This window comes from Drosophila melanogaster, chromosome 3L (assembly GCF_000001215.4).
Source record: "Drosophila melanogaster chromosome 3L".
Classification (NCBI taxonomy): Eukaryota; Metazoa; Arthropoda; class Insecta; order Diptera; family Drosophilidae; genus Drosophila; species Drosophila melanogaster.
The window spans coordinates 17638037-17659557 of NT_037436.4; the positions used below are offsets into that span (position 1 = coordinate 17638037).

Here is a 21521-nt window from a genome sequence, read left to right on the forward strand (position 1 = left end):
CTGAATCTCATTTTGCAACAGATTGAAAGCCAATTTCCATATCCCGCAATGACACACAGGAATCGTGTTTGTTTTACAACTAGTTTTGTTTCTTTGTTTATTATAGAATTTATATGATTACATAAGTTGAATGGTTGGTTCGCTGGCTGGCATGGTATGCGTTCTGTGAGGGGGGAATCGGGTAGGTAATACGATTCTCGATTCAATTAACTTGTTTGTGTTCTCCCTCGTCAGTTTCAAGAAGCTTCGTCGTACAATATATTCAACTGTTTCAACTAAAAGTTGACCGTCTTCTTCTCAGTTTCCATTCATTCAGTGTATATGCAAATTGGGATGCAAATGTCAAATTGCGGGAAGAGATCGATTTGATCTGTTCTTTCTTCATCCTCCTCCTGGGCGTGAATGTAAATTTTTTCTTGTATATTAAGGTTTATGTTATGTTAAATTACGAATTCCTTCGACGTCTACTTAGTAGCGATTGTAGCGACCGCGGGCGCGTTGTCGCTGCGGCGTGGCCTTGGCTCCGGCGGCAGCGCGAGCAGGCGTTGCCTTCTTGGCCGGAGATGGAGAGGCGTCTGCCGACGTTGCCGCAGCTGCGGGACTGGCAACAGCGGCTGGAGCAGCTGCCTTGGTCGGAGTCTTGGCTGGGGTCTTGGCTGGTGGTGCAGGTTCAGCCGGGGCAGGAGTTTGGACTGGAGCTGGCTCAGGTTCGGGCTCTTGCTCGCCCTCCTGACCCTCTTCCTCCTGGGCTTCCATCTCCTCTTCGCCGTTGTCCTGGCCGGCGCCATCTTCCTCGACCTCAGCCTCGGCTTCCTCGTCACCTTCGCCTTCGCCCTCGCCCTCAGCATTATCATCCACCATCTCCACGTCCTCGTCATCGCCAGTGGCTTCCGATGGATCGTACAGCTCACCCTCAGCGCCTTCGGTGGTTTCCTCGGCTGCGCCCTCGGCAGCCGGAGCCTCTGCCTCCTCAACCTTGCGCTTCTTACGCTCATTCTCCTCCAGGGCGGCAGCTGCGCGCTTCTGTGCGATCTTGGTATCGCTTGATTTCTCGTTGATAAACTTCAAGAAGTTGCGGTGATGAGTCGCCGTACGGGAGTGAATCTCGGCGGTCACCTCGGTGTCGAAGAACTTGCTGCACACCGAGCACTCATAGCACTCCAGCTTGGAGATCAGACCGGGACCGACAGCACGCTGCCAGTTGTACTTAGGTAGGCGGGTATCCACCTCGCTGGGGATCTCATCGCCGTCGTTGAAGTCAAGGATGCAGTCCTCGGGGTCCACGGGCAGTGCCACTTCCTCTTCCTCTTGGCTCTCGTTTAGCTCATCGCCCTCCTTTGTCTCGTCAGCAGCTTCCTCACCCTCCTTGGCCTCTTCTCCCTCGGCTTCATCACCTTCGGCACCCTCGCCATCGCCGGCACCCTCCTTCTTAGCCTCGCCATCGGCTGCTTCGCCCTCCTTCTTGACCGGCTTCTTCTTGCGCTTCTGGGGCAGGCGCAAATCGCGGGTCTCCTCTTCTTCGGTGCTGATGGGCAAGGTCTGGCGCTTGCGCTCACCCACCTTGGTGTTGTTCTCGGCAGCCTTCTTCAGATGCTCGGCGGACAGCAGATGAGTATCGTAGTCAATGCGAGTGGCGAACTCCTTGTTGCACTCAATGCACTTGGGGTGCAAGAACTTCTTCAGCTGCAAATGTCCCTCCGACTTGCGATGGGTCGAGATGTGACCATGGAAGTTCAGGTCGCACATGGTGCAGTAGTCCAGCTGACGCTGCTTGCTTTTGCCCATGCGCTTCAAGCGGTCAAACTCGATCGACTTGAGCTGCTCTGCGATCTTAGCCTCCTGACGGATCATGTTGGCCTTGAGGCGATAGCTCTCCTCAATGCCCTCACGCATCATCAGATGGGTGCGGCCCTTGATGTGGTTCTCGAAAGAGTTGGCATCCCACATGTGCTTCTTGCACAGATGGCAGTAGAACATGTCGTTCGGCACACTAGCGTATGGAGACTCCTTGGTAGGGCTATTAAAATTGATCATGGATCATTCGATTTGTTCGAGAAGGAATAGAAAAAGAAAGATTCATTAGTTTTCTAATTTGAAATTCATAGACGGGAATTCGTCTGGTTGTCTGGCTATTGGGAAGAGATTATTATATTATAGGAGTATAGTGGTTCTCGCTGCAATTTAGACTTATGATACGTACAGTACAGGTGGCGATAGGTGATACAATAATAAATGTTTTTAGCTATGATAAAAATGCGTTACTATAGTGAGAATGATGACTTTGCAAGGAGAAGAAATATGCCACAAATTATGTTTTAAACAAAATTATTAGGTATGTAGAAGCATGTTTCTTTTCTTATGAAATCTTACATTTATGATATATTTATTCAAAATTTATATTCTTCCAAATCAATAAAAAAGGAGAGGAAATTTAATATTATTGTGAGCTTATACATTTAATTTAAATATTTAAGCATGAATATGAAGTTAAATTATAAAGTTCTCTCCATTTTAACTTTAAAAATATTTTTAAAACTTTTAATGTGCACAAAAGTCAAAGAAAGAAAAGATTATATTTAAACAATTTCTTTTAAGGTAAATTATATTTTAAAAAATTAGTATGAACTTGAATAGTATGTAGTTTCAACACATAAATTTATACATTTACAATTCCCTACCCAAATGAGTCCCCGCACAAGTTGCCCCACATACACACAGTTTTATAAACAGCATCAAAAAATATACTATCCCTAATGAAGAACTAATTCTAATTAAATATACTTTTTTTTTTAGAGATGTATGAGGGAACGCAATTAGAGAATTGGAATGCCTAAGTACTTAAGTAAAAAGTTGTTATTCGCCCTGCTAAGTTCGTTATTTGTTTTGATATTAGTGAAAGAAATCAATCCTTTCGATTTTGGGCAGCAAAATATTTATACTTTTTGTTGTGGTTTTGGTTTTGTTTTGGAAAAGTTGTTGTAAGTCTTACCTCTCGATTTTCTTTTCGCCAGGAGTGGGTTCCTTCTTTTTATTTTGGTTGGCATTTTTAGCCAAAAGTTTCTTGGCACGATCAAAAGCATTTTGCTTGCGAATACCGCCGCCGCCCTGCTTTGGCGGGGGCTTGGGTCCACTACCAGTGGCGCCACGATTTTGGAAGCCACCTCCCTGGCCACGACGGTTATTGAGACGATTGCCGGCACCGCCGCCGCGACTGACCATCTATACATTGTTTCGTTTATCATTTGGGATTGACATTAAAATATTTGCACAATTCGGAATGCGCACATGGGGCATATGTGAATTGATATCGTTTTGATTTACAAACAGAGGCATTAATGATACAAAGCATTTTCGAAAGATCGGAGACAATATGGCGCGGTTGGCCATTTACAATATTGTGTGAGGGGCGGAGCGATCAGATTGAACACATTATAGATAATTGTGGGAATAAATCGTTGATATATAGTAAAGTATACATAAGTACATGGAGCACATGGTATATATATATTGATTTTGGTCAGATCGACGGGGCAGTTGCGGCGGCCAATCAGTCGACGGGGATAGGTTGATATATATTGCATAAACATATATATATATTAATTCGTTGGCGTGTGGCGGCGAGTGGCATTTAAAAATGGAAATCGGATTTTGAGTTTCAGAGGCAGGAACGTCGAAGAAGAATTTGGCGATGAATTGGCATTAGACATAAAATATTAATAGGTATTTCATATTGTGGTTTTGGATGTAATTATGTTGCACCATCAAGCAGTACCAGTACCAGATCGGATCAGTTTCGGTTTCAGAGCAGAGCAGATTAGAAGATTGCATGGCGATCAATGTCAATCGATTTGGCAATCGGTCAATCAATCAATCAATCAATCAATCAATCAGTGGCGTCGCACGGGAAGCATCGTACAGTTTACAGTATCGCATCGTTGGTGAAGATTCGCATATTGGCCACAACGTGTGTGTGTGCATCGCGTGTGCGTGTGTGTTGAGTGCGTGTGCGTTGCGTTTTGCATTCAATTTCATTTGGATATTCGAAAATATTGTTGGCCGTCAATGGGGATTAGATTTTTGTTGATTGCAATGGATTATTGCAAATGGGAAGAGTCATCATCGACGGCAACAACAACGCGCAACAGCGACAACGACAACAACAACCACAACGACAGCAGCGGCGGCAGCAACAACAACAACAGCAAGTATATATGCCGGAGCAGCAACAACAATATGGAATGCATTATTCGAAATATGCAAGACGATGCGGTTTCGATATTCGATATTTGGAGGTGTATTGAAAAGCATCGAATTTTTGAGTTTGGCATTGTTTGGTTTTGGAAGAGAGAATAAAAATAGATAATTGATAAATTAGAAAAGCGTTGTGGCAAATTGAGTTCGGCCAAGAAAGTTTCTTTTACTTGGCAATGGAACTTCGGAAATTAATTAATCGAATTATAAATATGGTAAAAATGTAATTAAATGCTTAAGTACAACTAGTAAGAAAATATTGCATATAAATTACTTATGATTCAATCTTGACATATGGAGATCATCATCATACTCTTTTCATCGTTAAGTGGAACAAGTGTTGGCGGTACATGTTTTAATTGGTACATTTCGCTATCAATACGTGTGTATTATTTTATAAAATTGTCATTTCTTATTTTCGGTGTAATAATCAGGTTCTTATTCGTTTGTGCAGTTTCTACGAAACAAAAAAGCATTGCATTTTAAATGGAATAAATGCGTTTTTATCGAAATCCTCCTAATACCACATTAATCCTAATGTTTGACAACCTTACATCCTACACTGCACAAAGTTCTTATTACTTTTTTCAATATTCTTTTCGCTGGTTTTCGTTATTTTTCAGTCGTCGGTTTAGTTTAGTAAACTACAAGCTAAGATTAGGTTTAAGATCATTTTGATTTATCTTTTAAAGGAAAAGCATTAGCTACATTTAGCAATATTACGATCTAACTAAGGGTAAAACACAAAATAAAAGGTTCTGCTGTGGAGAGCAAGTATATTACCAAAAGGTATACACGTAATTACAAAATGTTTATACGATTTAGGCATCCTAAGTTGAGTTTATATTGAGTACAACAAAAGTAAACAGACAAAATATTAAGATTACTATGTGCTTTGAATTGAATTCTACATGTTTAGTAGAATTTTTTAAATTATTTCAACATATGACACTCCACAACAGAAATACGATTCGCAGTTCACGAACCCATAAATAATAACAACATAGGTAAGTATAACAATTCATTCGGTTGGCATTGTCAACTAATTCGAGAATAAGTAAACTTTTGTACATACCGGGCCACCACGTTGGTTGCGATTTCCCATGCCACCGCCGCCGCGGGGCAAGTCGAGAAGCGATGGTGGATTCTGGTTCCTGAACAGATTGTTCAGCAGATTGTTGGCCAAGTTGATGGCCTGGGCGTTCATCTGACCGCCACCCTGTCGCATGTTGTTACCAAACTGTCCGCCGCCGGGATTCTGCGATTCCCAAGGCGACATGTTCATACCGCCCATGCGGTTGGCGCCCATGGGTCCACCATAGTTGTTGTTGCCACCTCCAAAATTGCGGTTGCGGTTCTGGTTACCACGGAAAGCCATGTTGCCGTTGACCTTTGCGTTATTCACTAAACGATTCTGCGGATTTCCGTTGACCTTTACGCTGCAAAAAGACATGATTCACTTATCAGTATAACTATAACTTTCTTTCGAAGCGGTAGGGGGACAAATTTATTCAATAAAATTATAATTTTCCAAGCAGTTTAAGATATATTATTCTACATAAGCTGACAATTTTTAAACAAGAACATATCGACAATATTGGAAAAATATAATTTTATAATTAATCACGTTGGAATTGGGAACTAGGGATACATAAATAATTTCGAATATTCGGGGTTGATGTGCAGCATACCTGACCATAATTTTGATGGGTTTTTTTTTGCTGTTTTTGGGAGTGTTTATGGGATGTGTAATGTAGGGTTTGTGTTTAAGCGAGGAAATTATTTAAACAAGCTGAAAGTAAAACGGCACAAAGAACAAAACAAATGTTGAGATGCAAGCGGGAATTCATTAATTTGGGTTAGTAATCGCCAGATCTCTTTATCCACATCTACGGGTAGTTATTATGGAACCGCATCAAAAACCGTAAAACAAGCCAGCGTGCGTATACACACACCACTTACACACACATACACGCAAAGAGATAGGGGAAAAGGAAAAGAAATGGAACAATTTGGCGCTACAGTCAGCAGTTTACATTAATCACATGTAAAACTGGTTTGTGCGACACCAACACATTCACGCCTTTTGGCCAATTTAAATGAAGGTAACAAAAAACACCTAAAATTTATCACTGCGAGTGGAAAAAAGATGGCGGCCCAGACGCTGAGTGTGTATAAGTAATTGATTCAGCCAGAAAGCCGGCCGGCCGTATGAGTGCGAAAGGGAGGGAAAGTTAGAGTACAGAATAGGAAAAAAAAAGCCAAAGACCCATTTAATCGCGATAAAAACATGTTTTGCACCAATGACGTATACTATACGCATTAGTCTAAGCTCTGGAATGCAAATAAATAACGCTTACGACGATAATCCACAATCAAGGCCTCGTAAAAAAGCAGTTACCTCATTATCACATTACTTAATGCACAAATACACGCAAGGAGCCCCAGGAAAATCAATAATTACTATTTTCAGACGCCCGGGTAGCAAGTGAAAAAGTAAAATTTTCGCCAACAGATACATACATACGCACCAGTTTTCAGTTAGCCTACACAAGTAAAGGACAGAGGCGCAGCGCAAACTGTGAAATTAGTTAGAAACTTACGTGTTGCAACGGCGATTTGTCAAAATGACTGGACTACTTGGACTACAGTTTTCCTCACTTCAGAAAGATGGCCGCCCTTGTCTAAACACTCCGCCTATCCAATATTACGCTCCGATCCGAACGACGAAAGAAAATCGAATCACGTCTGACGCTGCGCTAGAGATGGTCGTGCGCGAAGTATCGATAAAAGTAATTTTCATCACTATCGAAAAGAAGCACATAGATATTTTTTCCAGATCTAGATGGCAGTGCGATAAGCTAATAAGGACAAAATATCGATATTTTTTTGGTATAGACCGTAATATTTTCAAAATTTGTGTCTTAGTTATGTTAGCTTTAAATAAAGAAATGTTTTTCAAAAGAATTTCCGCTTGTAATCCTTGCATAAACTCTTATACAATTCTATCATAAAGCCACTTTTAAAATTTCTCGGATCCTTTAAGTGAAAAATGCGCTTTTAGACATAAAACGTTTTTCTGTAAAACACAAAAAGCGTTAAAACTTCGATCATAGAACATAATATTATTAGCGTATAACAACGGATATATAGAGCTATATTCCATCGCGATAAAAGAAATGAACAAATTATCGTTTTATTCATATTTTTATTACGAATTTGATCAATTGCATATATGTATATTTAAAATTTCGTTTGGAATAAAATTAGTCCGCTGTGTCTTGCATTCCCATTTGAGCCTTGAGTCCTATACAATAAAATGATAATCATCCTAAGTGACTTGTAATCTTGTCATTTATGGCCAAGTCCCTTCCCTTGCTGGCAAAAGTACATGTCCATTTATCCGCTTTCCTCTCGCAATCATACTTGTATGTCTTGGTCAGAGAATTGGGCTTAAGTTGGCACTTTCTAACATCAGGACTCGGCATGAAATCATTTTTACTTGTTCTATTGTCAAATATCAAGTACACTGTGCCAAGATGTGGATCGATGGGCGTTCTTGGGTTGTTTTGCCTAAAACGTTTGACCTGAGCACATACGCCCATGGCAATCATTTCCCTTTCCCTTTGCGCGACAGGTGTATCCCTCTTGGGAGCAATATTTTCATCGTTAAAATATGCGACGTGTTTCTGAACAAAAGAGTCTTGCGGACATCCTTGCGTTTTCGTATAATCTGTTATCCTTCTCGGATCTCCTTGGAAGTTATCCCGCTTGCAGTCGTAATTAATAGTTAGTTGTGTGCCTACATTAATTGCTGTATTCATGTAACTTAATGTTTGTGGCGTAAATTTAAAGTTGCAACTGTTCTCCAAATCACACGCCATCTTCGGCGCATACCGTGCATTATCGTCAAGCTTCCTACCATTATGATACAAGGTACCCTTTTTAACCACGATATGATACCCTGGATTACACACCAGTCTGCATTCTGTTGGAGGATTTGTTAAGTGAACCTCCGCTTCTTTTGCTGATGTCTGTTAAAAGAATAAGAAATATTTAGTATATACAAAATAATGACCCAGTTCAAACTTACTAAATGTATCAATAATAACACTAGGATCGAACCCAACACTCTTGAAGTAACTGCCTTCATCTTACCGACGAACAATGAACACTGAATTATGTTTGCTCAGAAAAAGGCCTTTTATACTCATCGTCGCAAAATGAGACCCATCAGCAAATCTGTTATCAAGCTACGTACATGTGTACATACATTGAGTACCTTTCTTGTGACCTTTGGGATGAATTAGAATGTCTGAAATTTTGGTTTTGCGGAGTGTTTTGCGGGTAACTGCCTTAAATAAAATAAATTGAGGTAATTATTAAAATACAAAAGAATACGGTTCTGACAATACATGAGTTTCTTATCAATATTCCGATGAAATATAAGCATACTACAATTATTGCTTTCCTTTGTAAACTTTGGTAATTGTTTTTGAGAAATCCATCTTGTTTCTTATTCGGTCGGTATTAATAATAAAGTAGGCTTTAATTATTAATAAAAATGTCAAAAGCCAAGCTGAAGAAAATATTTAATTAATCAAGAGAAACACTATGGTTACTCAAACAAAATCACTATTCTATTTGATTCATATCAATAATATTTTATAAAGCAATAAATAAAAATATAAAATACATAATAATAATCTTAGCACACACACCAGTTCAATAATTTGAGTTAAAGCTTTATTTACCTGAAGTACGCTTTTATCTAAAAAAATTCAAAACTCAACTTTCTAGCTCGTGTAGTTCTCTAGAACTCGTGATAAAGAATTTATACTGTACTCGCGGACGGACAGAAATATATTCTGTCTGTTTCTTAATACGAAAAAGGATACAGAAATAGTTGATTCCGAAGCCGCTGATAAGCTGGTTTTCCCGTTAAATTAAAATCGAACATGTAAACAGATTTTCGTTTGTTTTGATGCGACTATAAGTTCATGATTTGATGATTCAACAAATTCAAGCTGAAAACTAATCTTAATTTTGTGTAGCTTTATTCAAATAGACAGAAAAAAAATCGTTTCGATTTCTTAGTCCATTGTTTCCAATATTCCGTAATTTTGAGCAGTACCAAAGAAAAGTTCCAAATTTGAATGACATCATTCGATTTTATTGAATTTGCATAAAACTGGCGCAGATAATGCGACTCTGCACCCTTTGCAATGCATAAGCATCGTTTGATTTACATACAAAGGGATTAAACATAGTAATTAAACGTTATAATAGGCAATAATCATATGTTCTAGCAATAGTTGTTTGTGTGTGTTTAGCATTCGTATTACTGCTGGCTCTTGTGTAGTTAATTAATTAAGTACCACAGCGTAAAATGGGCTCAACAAAAGATATGGGTGGCATACTTTTCTATCTCGACCCTTTATAATTTTGTATCCCATTTATTTTTTGGTTTGTTTTGTGTCTTTGTTTCAAGTGCATGGGCGCCACTAAAAGGCCTAGGGAGATTTTGTGGGGGTGTAGAGGGATCAATTAGGGTGAGATATTTATATATCCATACACATTTCACATACATTTACAATTATAATCGATTGGGGGAGAGCAGATGCGAAGATGCATTCGCCTTTCACTTTTTAACACACATTTTTAACGTCTCTAGTTAACACAGAAACTACAAAAAATGATAACCCACAACTCGGATAGCTCTCGAAATCGAATTTTCTTCGCAACATCTAAGCCGCTGCACCGTTTACAATTTACAATTGGCTTAATGTAAAACTGTTCAATACATTTAGTATTTAAAAGAAAATTGAAACTTTCTTGAAAGCTAATGCAATTTTGGACTTGCGAGATATCCCAATAAGTTTGTGACTTGAAAGTGTAGTAAACGGATATACAAAGTATATTTTTGAATAACATTACTTCTATTTTAAAGAAATTGATTGACTAATACATTTGAGGGAATACTTTCAAGTCCATAGTGATTTCGAGAACTCTGCAAAATAAGTTCGCGTTGATTTTTCGTGTGCTGGGTCTGGGGAATAGAGGGTGTTGGGATCGGTTGGTTGGTAGCATTCGAGCCTCCTAGCCACCCACAACGTATTTACAAGACGACCACTGGAAAGCCTCCAGGTGCACCTAGTAAAAGAATAGCAGCCGTTCCTGGGCAGAGGCGGAAAGGAGGCGCCACGATCGCTTGATGCTGACATACTGTATTAAAGCGCGTATGCTGATCAGGAAGCCAAAGGCACAGATCAGCCACCAGAGCCAGGAGTTTTCGTGCGAGGCCAAGTCCGTCGAGTGCTTCACGATCAGCGTCCATTTAGCCAGCGACAATCCGAATCCCGACAATGCTCCATATCGGGCGGCGATTGTGTGACAGAAACAGGTGAGCATCAGGAAGCCGATCCAGTTAAACAAAAAGGCCACAATGAAGGCCGTGATGAACATGATGTCCGTGCCGAGCAAGTTGTCGGTGGTGGACAGACTATTTTCCGGATCGCTGGCATCGATGGCGATGAACGTGAGTGCCGGCTGGGCAGATCGCACAGCAGCGGCTCCATCGCGCAGCGGATTTGGCGGCAGTAGCGGATTCGGCGGCGGCGGTAGCTGCTGCGAGGAGGGTAAAGTCAAAAAGGCGGGCGGCAGCTCTCCGTTCAGCGACTTTTCCATTTGAACCTCCTCGTACGTGGGCAACTTCCCGTGTATTTCTGGCGGCAGTTGTGCATTCATAAGGTCCGCCTGGCTCGGCAGCTGCACTTGCATCTGTATCGGGATCTGACTGGGATCGGGTGTGGCCAAGGCCAGCGGTGGCATCTGAGCCGGCAGTGCTACCTGCTGGCCATGGCCAACGTTCGCCTCGTACGGTGGCGGAGCACTGAAGTCCGCCTTTGGCGGTCCCAACTGATCATCCCCGGGAGACGGCTGGTTGTTGTGCGGCATGACTGGAAATTACAAACGGAAAACGGGAAAATTAATTCAGTGCTTAAGGGGTTACAAAGCATATGAATTTTTTTGACAGCCTAAGGTGACGTCTCAGAAAAGAAGATTCTTAAGAAATTCTTTTCTTTCTTACATACTAAATTTAAGATATCCTTATTTTCGTGTAGCTTAACAGATCAACTGTTTAGTATTTACATGCATCTCTGAAATAAAAGGAAAATCAAGGCCATGGTGAATTTTGTGCAAACTATTCCCAATCAAATTCTAAAGGTATTCGAAATTTGCATTATCTAAATTGAAAGTAAAGCTGGTGATTTAGTTCTCGCTTTTATTGACGATATTAGTTCACGCGTTTTTTTTTTTAATAAAATTAGGTGTATAATAAATAAATGGGCGGCTAGCTGCCAAAATTGCATTGAATTATATCTAGATTTATTTTTATCTCTCTCTGAGCAATCAGTTTTCGTTCGTTAATACTTGATCTAAATGTGTTATAGGCACGTCAGTAGGCACTTAGAACTACGGCATTCGCCATCTCAATCAGATGGCAAAAATAATAGTTTCGTTTAGCAGTTAAAATAAACAGTTGGACATGTTAGACATTTAAAAACAAATGAGCAGCCAGGCTAATTAGTTAGCGCAAAAGTTCGTTGCAATGCCTGGGGCGATTGGAGGCTTTCGCTTGAAGGTGGGCCTCCTCCAGCGATAGGATGCGGCAGGGTCCAAAGGGACGTCTCACTGGACGTAAGGGTCGCAAGCCATCCACCTCGTCCATGCCCTCGTTCTGACAGCCACCGTCGGTCGTTGTGGTTGTGGTGCTGTCGTGCAGCTTTTGTTTTTGCAGCTTCTCGTGTCGCAGATACAAAACCACACAGCACATGGCCATAAACAGAAGGGCCAGCGTTGCTCCGCTAACAATGCTGGCCTTCTCTAGCATCACACGGTTCCTGGTTGGCAGGTACGAGCCATCAATCTCCTTGTACTCGCACCTCGGACCCATAAATCCCAGCGCACATTCGCAGTTGTATAGGATTTCATTGTGGATCTTCACCGTAAAGCAGGTGCCATCGTTCAGGCAATACCAGGCGACATAGGTCGGTGGACAGGCGAAGATCGGGAAGGTGACATTCGGTCTCGGCGTTGTGGATATTTCCACATTATCCGGCGGCAGGATCGGTGCAGCTGTTGGCCGCGGCTTAGCGATGGCACGCGAGGAACAGGCGGCGGTGAGCGGTAGGTAAGCGCCGATTAAAGCGGTGGCAAGCAGCAGCAGATCCTGGGCTCGCATCTTGATCTTAACTCATGGCAGCTTACTTGGGAATGTGGCAATGCAGTTTAAGGTGTTTTGTAATGTGGAATTCTTGGCTTTGGCTGGCAGGCGGCTGCAAAACAAAAACGAAGTGCAATTAAAAACAAATCAAAAATGTAAGCTCGTGTTCGGGTCTGTGTGGGTTAATTGCCTGCCTAGCACCGCCAGCCGCCTCCTTCTCACAATTACAACCTATGCTCCTCGACCTAAGTGAGAACGAGAAACAGAAAATCGAATTTCATAAATTTTTAACAAAAAAATGACATCGTTTATTTACCTGGCCGGAATCGCGAGCGGAACCCAAGCGGCTGTGGCATTTGCACAGCCTGCATTCATTATCAATTGGTTTTTCTGTTTACACTCTCACTTAACATAGCGAACACTTCAGGCACTTCAATATATAAAAACTGTTTAATACAAGATGTATTTAAACGTATAAAAAATTGATTTAACCTTAGGATTTCGAAACGCCTTGTTATAAACAAGATCTTTTCCGGAGAAAGAATGAGCTTCATTAGAATGTAACTGATCCCGTTGCGTATATAAACAAAATAATTCGAATGATCAACAGAAACAACGATGTTGAGTAATTCTGCTGAAACAAATACATCATTTGTAAGCAACATTTGAGTGGCGACCATTTGAGTGGGCGTAAAAAACATAAACAAATTAGTGCTCGCCTTAGTTGTGATCCACAATAACAGTGTCGTTTTCAGAAACACTAATTTTCGGAATTCCACTTAACGTAAATTAAAACTTTCTAAGTGCTTTCAATAAACGCTAGTCATGCCAACTTAACTGTCTAAATTTATATTAGGAAATATGTCAGTGAAATTGAACTATTTTTTTATTCAAACATGCAATATTACATTATTAATCAAAACTAAAGTTATATTCTTCTACTTGGAAGTGAAGGAAAGAAGAGCGAAACAGTTGCAATTATAATAAATATACACTTCGTTTTAAAAAGTTTTGCTTTCGTCACCTGTTTGGATGTTAGCACATTAAATCTAATATTTGTACTTTATTTCAAACAGTCAATTATATATAAGATAGCATTTAGCTTTTATTTTCTAGGACTCTCGTCACTAGTCGGAATCTCAATCCACAGTCGCGAGTCCTTGGACTAAACCGTGTCCAATTGCTTTGTAAAGCTCAACGGAGCCCTAAGCCCCATAAAATTTCCCCTTTCCTCCCATCACATGTGTGGCACGCACCTACGTCTAAAAATAACAACAACAAAGCTCACGAGTGAAAGTTGACAGCTGAAATGGCAGGAGAAGAGTGCGAGTGCGAGTGCGAGTAGGACAGTGCGACAGTCGCAAAACACAAATGCAATTAAGATGACCTTTCGGTCAATTGAAATATAAACGGAGCCAAACGAGCAAAACAAAAATAGTTCAAGCCAATAAAGAAACTGCGTGAGTGGGCTTAAGTTGGCCCTAATTTCTGCGAGTGCATATATGGGTTTTTTGTATAGTTTTTTTTTATATCTGTGGGTATGTGGGTGAGCCGGACGTAAGCTTGAATAATGAGCTAATAGGCGCCAACGAGCTAAATGAGCACCTGGTGGCTTATCAAAAATTGACCTCACAAACAGCAGAGTACACAGAAATAAATTTTGATATCATATATGATATGATTTTTGTATCAGAATACAAAAGACTTTGGTTTCATATGCACTCAATAATTACTTTTGTATACACACTTTAAAATACTTCAATAAATATAGGAAAACATAAACAGTACTATTTGTATAATTAAATTTAGAGGTGTCCAATTTTTTTCGTGCGCAGGAATATCTAAAATCACAGTCAACACAGAGAAACCGTATTGATAAGGTGACAAATACCATCCACAGGTGCGGAAAGCAAGTGGATGCTAGGCAGTAATTACAGTTACCTGTGGATGAGTCAGATGTGCGGGCATTTGAAAAATTGCAAAATTGCACGAAACCGAGAGATTGCACATTGTACAGTTGAACTTATCTGCGTTTTGCCAATACATTTGGTAATATCATTTTAAATAAGACTCTATAGTGACACACAAAGATTTGGAGGATTTCACAATCAATCCCAATGTAAAGCGACTTTGCTCATTCTTATTTTTTAAGAATTCACTAACAATCGGGCTCAAGTACACTTATCGTTAACATGCTTCAAAGCTGGCATATAATTATTTTCAATGTAATATATACATATAAAAACTTAGGTAAGGTTCTCTGGAAAATACACTGGTTTTTCCATTGAAAAACAATAGATGTTTAAACCGAATAAATCGATTTGCTTTTAATGCGTATGCATTCGGCTAAAAATAATTTTTGAATCTTTAAAATAAATAGAAAAGCTTTTACATTTCTAAATGTCAACACATATGGAATTACCTTTGAAACAGATGAGAAATTTTGTGCAAAATATATACATATTTTTTTTTAATAATTCCATCTGGATTTGTAATTCCAAAAGTGTTTTTGTATCTAACAATATACAGTATTAAAAAAACAGTATTTGGTATCTATAGAATAATATGTGGTTTGTCATAGCCAAGTTTTACTGCGTATGCGTGTATGTAAAAATAGGATTGGAGAGGGAGTTAGAGCTCTCGAGAGGGAGAAAGCAACAGGGCCGTGACAAAAGGCGTTGGAAATTAGGGAATTGCCGTGGAAAAGTAACAACGCAGTTTGGGCCAGGTTTTGGGTTTCAGCCGGAGTTTGTTCGGTGATAAGAAATTTGAGCGCGTGGACAGCTGCCAAGCAGCAGGTGTGCGCAAGGGAGAGGGCGATAGAGGAGGCATCAGTGGAATAAAGCATAAAGTAAACCAGTTAAACGGGACCGGGAGCACAAGAGAGAGGATGAAGATGCAAGCGGAAGAAGCTGAAGAAGATGCAGATGGAGCTGTCTGAATGGAAGGTCTCTCAAGGGGCAATTTCCTGGATTGAATGAAAAACACACAGGCACCGACAGCTGCAGTGGTATTGCAGTGGAATAGAGAAAGAATAAGATTAGGAGCGAAGAGGGGAGGCGGTCGACTGCGAGAACGAGTTTCCAAGCAAACGGCGCTTGTTGTTATTGTACAAGGGCAAATGAATTAATTTACTTGAGTAAATATGAATTAAATAAACAAGTACACCGACACAGGGGTAGACTTATCGGAGTGTGCACTTTTTTTTTTAGCGTTTAGCACCTGAGTGGCGAAATCTAGCAGAATTAAGATTATTAATGTGCTAAACAAAACATAAACACATGTACACACACAAACGCACAACTGGGGCTAAAGTGCTGAGGAGGGGGAGAGAGAGCCTTAAATCTCCAGGAGTGCTCCTGTAACGGTTATTTGTTTCCCTTTCTTCGCCCTTTCTTTTCACGTCTATTTCTGTACCCGATTTTAATTCGATTTGATTCTAGTTCGCCTTTTCTATGCCATGTTCTATTTATTCACCTTGTTTTCTTCTATGCGTTGGTCGATTGCGATTGCGTTCGCTTTTCTCTTTTGCGCAGCGCTCTCTCACGTTTCCGTTTTATTGATTTTGTTCGAATTTTGTTGACTTGTTGTTGCCAAACACGCACACAGCTAATACTGTTGGTTTTTTGGCAGAACTGCGACAGTAGGCGTTTCGCTTTCAAGTGGCTTCACTATACGCAATTTAAATAATTTAAAACTGGGCTCACTTCGCGAGCGAAGCGAAAAAAACAAATGCACCACCACGAATAATCTTCGATTTCTGAGCTAGTGGTGGCCAGCTGCTGGGCAGTCCGTATCGATTGTAGGGATGTAAGCGTGATAAGCTATCGAATCACATGAAATTAGTTATTAACATCGGAAAATAAACTTGCGTACTTGAATATAAAAACCTGAAATTATTTTGTACACTTTTATAGTGACAAAAGTTTCAAATTGCTGAAAAAATATCAAGAAATAATAATAATAAGTTTATTAAAGCTGTTCAAAAGTTTGATTAATTGTCTAATTCATAAACAGTATACGGAATACCCTAAACGATGAAAAGACAAGCAACCCGAATATAATCGATAAGCCTAAATAATGTTATTTTCCCTTCTACTCATCACTAAGCTAAGAAAATTTTGTAAACAACGACGTGGACGTAGTAAATTTAATTAGAATTTAGCCACAAAAATGCATAAATGTGCTATATTTCTTCTACTGGCTTTAAGTGTAAGTTATGTCTGAAGCTAAGACATGTTTTTAATATATATTTTATACCCTACAGTGCCAGCAAATTCAAGCCGAATTGACGGCCGCCGACTGCCGGGCGTTGGGTTTTATTAAGGCCCAGTTAATGTGTTCCAGTTGCGAAAAACTGGATGATTTCGGATTGGATACCATCAAGTGGGTTCAATAACATTTAATTAATCTAGCTTTGGAGTTGTAAAGATACCCATGAACTATGCTATAATCATTCCATAAGAAGACCTGAAAATTGTTTAATTAATATGTTAATCTAATTAGATCAGGTTAAATTTCATACCTCATTTTAAATATTCCAACCAAAAATGCTTAGCTTGACTTAGTAAGCTCCTCCATACCACTGACTAAATATGATTCTTCCTTCAGTTTTTAATAACAAAAATTATATTAACTTTTTATAGTTTCTGCTTGAGCCCATTGCTCTTTTTTATTCATCCAAAACATTTTTAACATTTCAGGCCTCAGTGTAAGCAATGCTGCACTTTGGATCAGCAGCCGGCGGCACAGCGGACATATGCCAAGGCAATTCTGGAGGTGTGCACCTGCAAATTCCGGGCCTATCCGCAGATTCAGGCCTTTATTCAAAGCGGCCGACCTGCCAAGTTCCCCAACCTGCAGATCAAATACGTAAGAGGACTGGATCCCGTGGTTAAGCTCCTAGATGCCAGTGGCAAAGTGCAGGAGACGTTGTCCATAACCAAGTGGAACACAGACACTGTCGAGGAGTTCTTCGAAACGCATCTGGCCAAGGATGGTGCCGGCAAGAATTCGTACAGCGTGGTGGAGGATGCCGATGGAGATGACGATGAAGATTACCTGCGAACCAACAGGATCTAAAATAAGCATACCCAAAACTGTAGATTAATAAAATCCGAAACAAAACTATAGACCGTACCATTTTCTTTCAAAATCATTGAATATTTATATTTTGTTAAATATATTCTGTTCAAGAACTAAAAATGTGTAGACGTGAGATTAGTACTCCAAACTTCTGGGATGTCAAGCCACTGAATTTAAAAAATATAAACATCAAGATCAGGGATATACATAAAATTGGCTTGTAATATGAGAGATCTAATCTAACTAAAGAGATTTAGTTTTTAAAAGTTTTTAGAGCCACTGCAAGGTGGCGTGAGCTTTTCTACGCGCCACCGCGGAAAAGCTGTGGACACAGTTTGAGAGTAACTGACAAGCCAGTTACTGCAATGCGACGCCGTGGGAGTTTTCGATTCATAAGTATAAATTAAATCATTTTATTTGTTATCTTGTTATCGATGGCAAAGGAAAGTTCCCGGCTGAGGCAACAAATTCGCGGCATTGTAGCCGAAATTCTTATCGCAAAGACATCACACCACACCACACCCCCCCCCCCCCTTTGTGGCCGTCAGCAGTGACGTAGTGGGCTCACATGGTGGGGGTCCTCAAGTCGATCAATATTTGATCAGCCTGCTGGAGTAATTGTGGTAACTGAAACGGCAAACAGCATATTTCTGCCCGCCAAAATCGTAGCTGATGTCTATTTCCGATCTGTGACGCAGCCTTGACATCGCCGTCTTTCCGCTCTCTTAATCTTGTTTTTATCCGGATACCGCGCATGATCAAACAGTTCCTAAGTCAACCATATATTCATATAATAATGAGATCGGTGCTCTTAGAAAATATCACCAAAAAGTAGTGACAATTTAATAATAATGTCTTGCCTAACACTTTTACCTTAATAACTACTTTCTACTTTGGAATACTTGGATCAAATGTTTTTAAAGTGACATGAACTGCAATGTTTGATATCCTGACAAAGGGAGATATTTATTAAATTTATTCAAGTTGGGCTTGGAAGATCTAAACTGTGAAAAGCTTAAAATATTGTACAATGTGGATTATTTTATAGCTGACCTCCATAAAAATGTCTTAAATATAAATAGTATTGCAACGTGCAGTTTATTTGGATGCGATGAATATAAACAAATACAAGAGTATTTATGCAAGTAAACGTCTAGCTTTATTAGCATTTTGAAAAATGCATTACAAATTCTATGATGCTCCTACAACTGATTACAGCATCACAAATTCGAAGAGCAAATAATATTGTTTATAGGCCCACCGCACTATCGCCTGTTTACGTTTCATTACAAGTATACACTGATATGCATTATTAATTCTTATTTGCTGTCCTTGTTGTTAGTTATTGCAATTTAAGGCGGCTACAATGGGCTGTGGTACCTCGTCATCGAGAGTTTGGCGAATGTTCCATCGTCCTTGCACCACTGTGATGGACCCTTTATCAACGCTGCCCTTGAAGGGACTTGCAGCCAGTACGCGTGCCAATACATTCCAATCCAAATCCAATCTCGAACGTCAATGCTGGGCCCCTCTGATGCGTATAGATTATTTTTAGCCGCTGCTATCACACGCAGACCCCATCGTACGGATATATGTACAGTACAAATGTATATACAGGGACAATGTACCCCTAAATGTACGCACTTTGGGCACGTGCCCCGCCTAAATGGGAAGAACAACAAATGTACTAGTTCATTTTAAAGGATCCGGTGGAAATGTGTTGGTGGCAGCTGAGTAGGATGTCAATATGCTTGATAAAATCTTAAAGTAAATATAAGCTGTTCGAGAAACTAAAGCTAATTTGAATTTTTTCAAATATTCTATTCTATTTTTGAAACGGTTACAATAAAGAAGTAAGCCATTCTCACCTATGTATGTGTATTCAATTAGGATGTCGTCTCCCAATTAAGTACTATTAAAAGGGTTATTACTAAAACATTGACGTTCTAGCAAATATAGCCTTTTTTCTATGCACGCTGTTATCAATCAATGGCGAGGCGCTGTAATCAATACTAATTATTTCCTATTATGATTACTCTTGCACACGCACATACACACATACCGAGGTATGCATTACAATTGGAATCCGAGAATTTCTTGCATTCTTATCAATTGTGTGCCATATAAGCAACTAGGGTGCATTCAACTGGTCCGTGTTGCAAAAACTACGATATATGTATATGTACTTTCTGTATATACAACGAACTTACAGTTGGCATCAAAAAAGTAGCAAAAACTATTATAGACGCCTAGAATCAATAAAACCCAGCTGGTCTTACCCTTTTATTGTTAAGGGCCAACCATTGACGTTGCTATTGAAATATCTATATTATCAGTGATCTTCATGATCCATTTTCTGTATGACTTCTGAAAAATGAAGTTACCTAAGATAAGTGTAATTGTAAGTTACGTGATTTTAAATACTAATCGCTTGACCGCTGCTGTGCCTGAGGCATATAGCCAGCTGGCTGAAGTAAAAGCAATAACAACAGCAATGTAGCATTGTAGAAACAGCAATGGCAATGTCCCCAAAGACCCCCCGGGAAGTGGAGAGATTGGAACATGGACGGATGCCGAGTGCTGGAGCTGAAGCCCCCATGCTGGAGGAGCTGAATAATGTCGGCCGATTCTGGGGTGGATTGTGAACTGGAATCGAATCTGTTGTTGTTTCTGCTGTGCGAATGCGAATGGGAATACTGATAACATTTGCGACTTTCGAGTGGCTTGGGGGCGATAACGATAATGACGTTATCGTCACAGCGTCATCACTTCCAGCTAACCACTCTCACAGATTTAATTTCATGCCATTTTAACACTTAATTAAGATCTAACATGAACACGAAATAATAATAAACATCCAGCTATCTCGCTCTAACGTTTTCCGTTCGGTTCTGGCGCTTTCAGTCGGTACAGTCGTAACCCCCGAAAGATGAAGATGCTCGGCACGCTCAACCTTTGTTAACATAACAATTAAACATGCGAGTGTGAAAAGTAAACATAAGCAGCCATAAATGCTAGCAAAAACATTTCAATTAAAATGCTTCGATTTTAGGTCTAATATGGAAGCTTGACTGTATTGGCGTTATGCTTTTCGATTACTACATGTGGGGATTGCCCTTTACCGTTATACCTCCGATATCTGCTCTCCCACGCAATCTGCCGTTTTCTTTCTCTCTAATCTAAACTCTCTCTCTCACTGAGAAAACAAATCGGATTTTTTTTTCAAATGAGATCTGGAGATATTTATGTTTCAAAAGATTAGCTAATAATTCAAATACCAAATAAAGTATAAGAAATAAATAAATTGCGTTATAAAAGGTAAGTTTGTTTGCAAAAATATACAAAATAAAGAAATACAGCTAAAAAATGTTTCATTTGATAAATGTTTATCCAGTTTTTCAACACAACCTATGCTACTTTTATTAAGAGTCAATAGCTCTTTGAAGGTTTTAACAATATTTTTCAACGACACCAGTCAGATTCAATAAACAAAATCAAATAAGTCAATATAAAAAGCTGTGTTCTAAAAATTATTTATATATTGGAGTATAACTTTTCTTGCTGTGTGGCTTATTAGCTTAGTTCCTGGCTTGGGATCTCTCTCTCTCTCTCTCTCTCTCTCTATCTAGCTTTGTTTATAAGTTGCTGGCTGTAAAGATCGAAAACTTGATTTTGGAATTACGAGCAGCTTGTTTAATTTATTAAACCAAGCTGATGTTTTGCGCATTTATGTGAATAATTTGTTATTTGCTCTCCGGATCGCTCGATCCGTGGCACATGTGCAAATATGTACCAAGCAGTCTGGAAAGGTAGTAGAATCCGAAAGAGGAGTATTTTGCCGTAGTGCACCTCCAGTTATTCAAAATGCCGCATTGAACTTTGACTACTAATTTAGCACACACATAGCGCAAACTGCGTCGCGCTTATTAACAAAGACACAAACTACTTACTAACACAC

The 21521-nt window shown here is 39.8% G+C and overlaps 5 protein-coding genes across 9 annotated transcripts; 1 reads left to right on the forward strand and 4 right to left on the reverse strand.

Annotated features, from left to right (window-relative positions):
• Window positions 1-66: 66 nt before the first annotated feature.
• Pep (Protein on ecdysone puffs) lies at window positions 67-7000 on the reverse strand. 4 transcript variants are annotated; one of them, NM_080119.6, is made up of 5 exons: window positions 6855-7000; window positions 5943-6043; window positions 5327-5690; window positions 2990-3219; window positions 67-2017 (listed from the first exon to the last, which is right to left on the reverse strand). In NM_080119.6, exons 2-5 carry the CDS (start codon window positions 5948-5950, stop codon window positions 469-471), a joined length of 2151 nt encoding a protein of 716 aa, NP_524858.1. In that variant the 5' UTR covers window positions 5951-6043; window positions 6855-7000; the 3' UTR covers window positions 67-468. The 4 variants fall into 4 exon arrangements, with proteins under 4 accessions (NP_524858.1, NP_001246817.1, NP_996118.1 ...); NM_001259888.3 differs by lacking the exon at window positions 5943-6043 and having other exon boundaries at window positions 5327-5683; window positions 6913-7000; NM_206396.4 differs by lacking the exon at window positions 5943-6043.
• A 449-nt stretch (window positions 7001-7449) lies between these two features.
• Window positions 7450-8701, reverse strand: CG43085 (uncharacterized protein). Of its 2 annotated transcripts, none has more exons than NM_001275067.1 (2): window positions 8345-8701; window positions 7450-8285 (listed from the first exon to the last, which is right to left on the reverse strand). In NM_001275067.1, the coding sequence occupies exons 1-2, from the start codon at window positions 8402-8404 to the stop codon at window positions 7578-7580; spliced, it is 768 nt and encodes a 255-aa protein (NP_001261996.1). In that variant the 5' UTR covers window positions 8405-8701; the 3' UTR covers window positions 7450-7577. The 2 variants fall into 2 exon arrangements, with proteins under 2 accessions (NP_001261996.1, NP_001246818.1); NM_001259889.2 differs by having other exon boundaries at window positions 8345-8433.
• A 704-nt stretch (window positions 8702-9405) lies between these two features.
• On the reverse strand, window positions 9406-16244 carry Ndfip (Nedd4 family interacting protein). Its single transcript, NM_168743.3, has 2 exons — window positions 15956-16244; window positions 9406-11210 (listed from the first exon to the last, which is right to left on the reverse strand). Exon 2 carries the CDS (start codon window positions 11206-11208, stop codon window positions 10405-10407), a length of 804 nt encoding a protein of 267 aa, NP_730291.1. The 5' UTR covers window positions 11209-11210; window positions 15956-16244; the 3' UTR covers window positions 9406-10404.
• Krn (Keren) lies at window positions 11526-16244 on the reverse strand. Its single transcript, NM_079405.4, has 2 exons — window positions 15956-16244; window positions 11526-12590 (listed from the first exon to the last, which is right to left on the reverse strand). Exon 2 carries the CDS (start codon window positions 12494-12496, stop codon window positions 11843-11845), a length of 654 nt encoding a protein of 217 aa, NP_524129.1. The 5' UTR covers window positions 12497-12590; window positions 15956-16244; the 3' UTR covers window positions 11526-11842.
• Window positions 16245-16580: 336 nt separating this feature from the next.
• On the forward strand, window positions 16581-17609 carry CG7484 (uncharacterized protein). Its single transcript, NM_140743.2, has 3 exons — window positions 16581-16690; window positions 16746-16864; window positions 17182-17609. The coding sequence occupies exons 1-3, from the start codon at window positions 16652-16654 to the stop codon at window positions 17558-17560; spliced, it is 537 nt and encodes a 178-aa protein (NP_649000.1). The 5' UTR covers window positions 16581-16651; the 3' UTR covers window positions 17561-17609.
• The last annotated feature ends 3912 nt before the right edge of the window (window positions 17610-21521 follow it).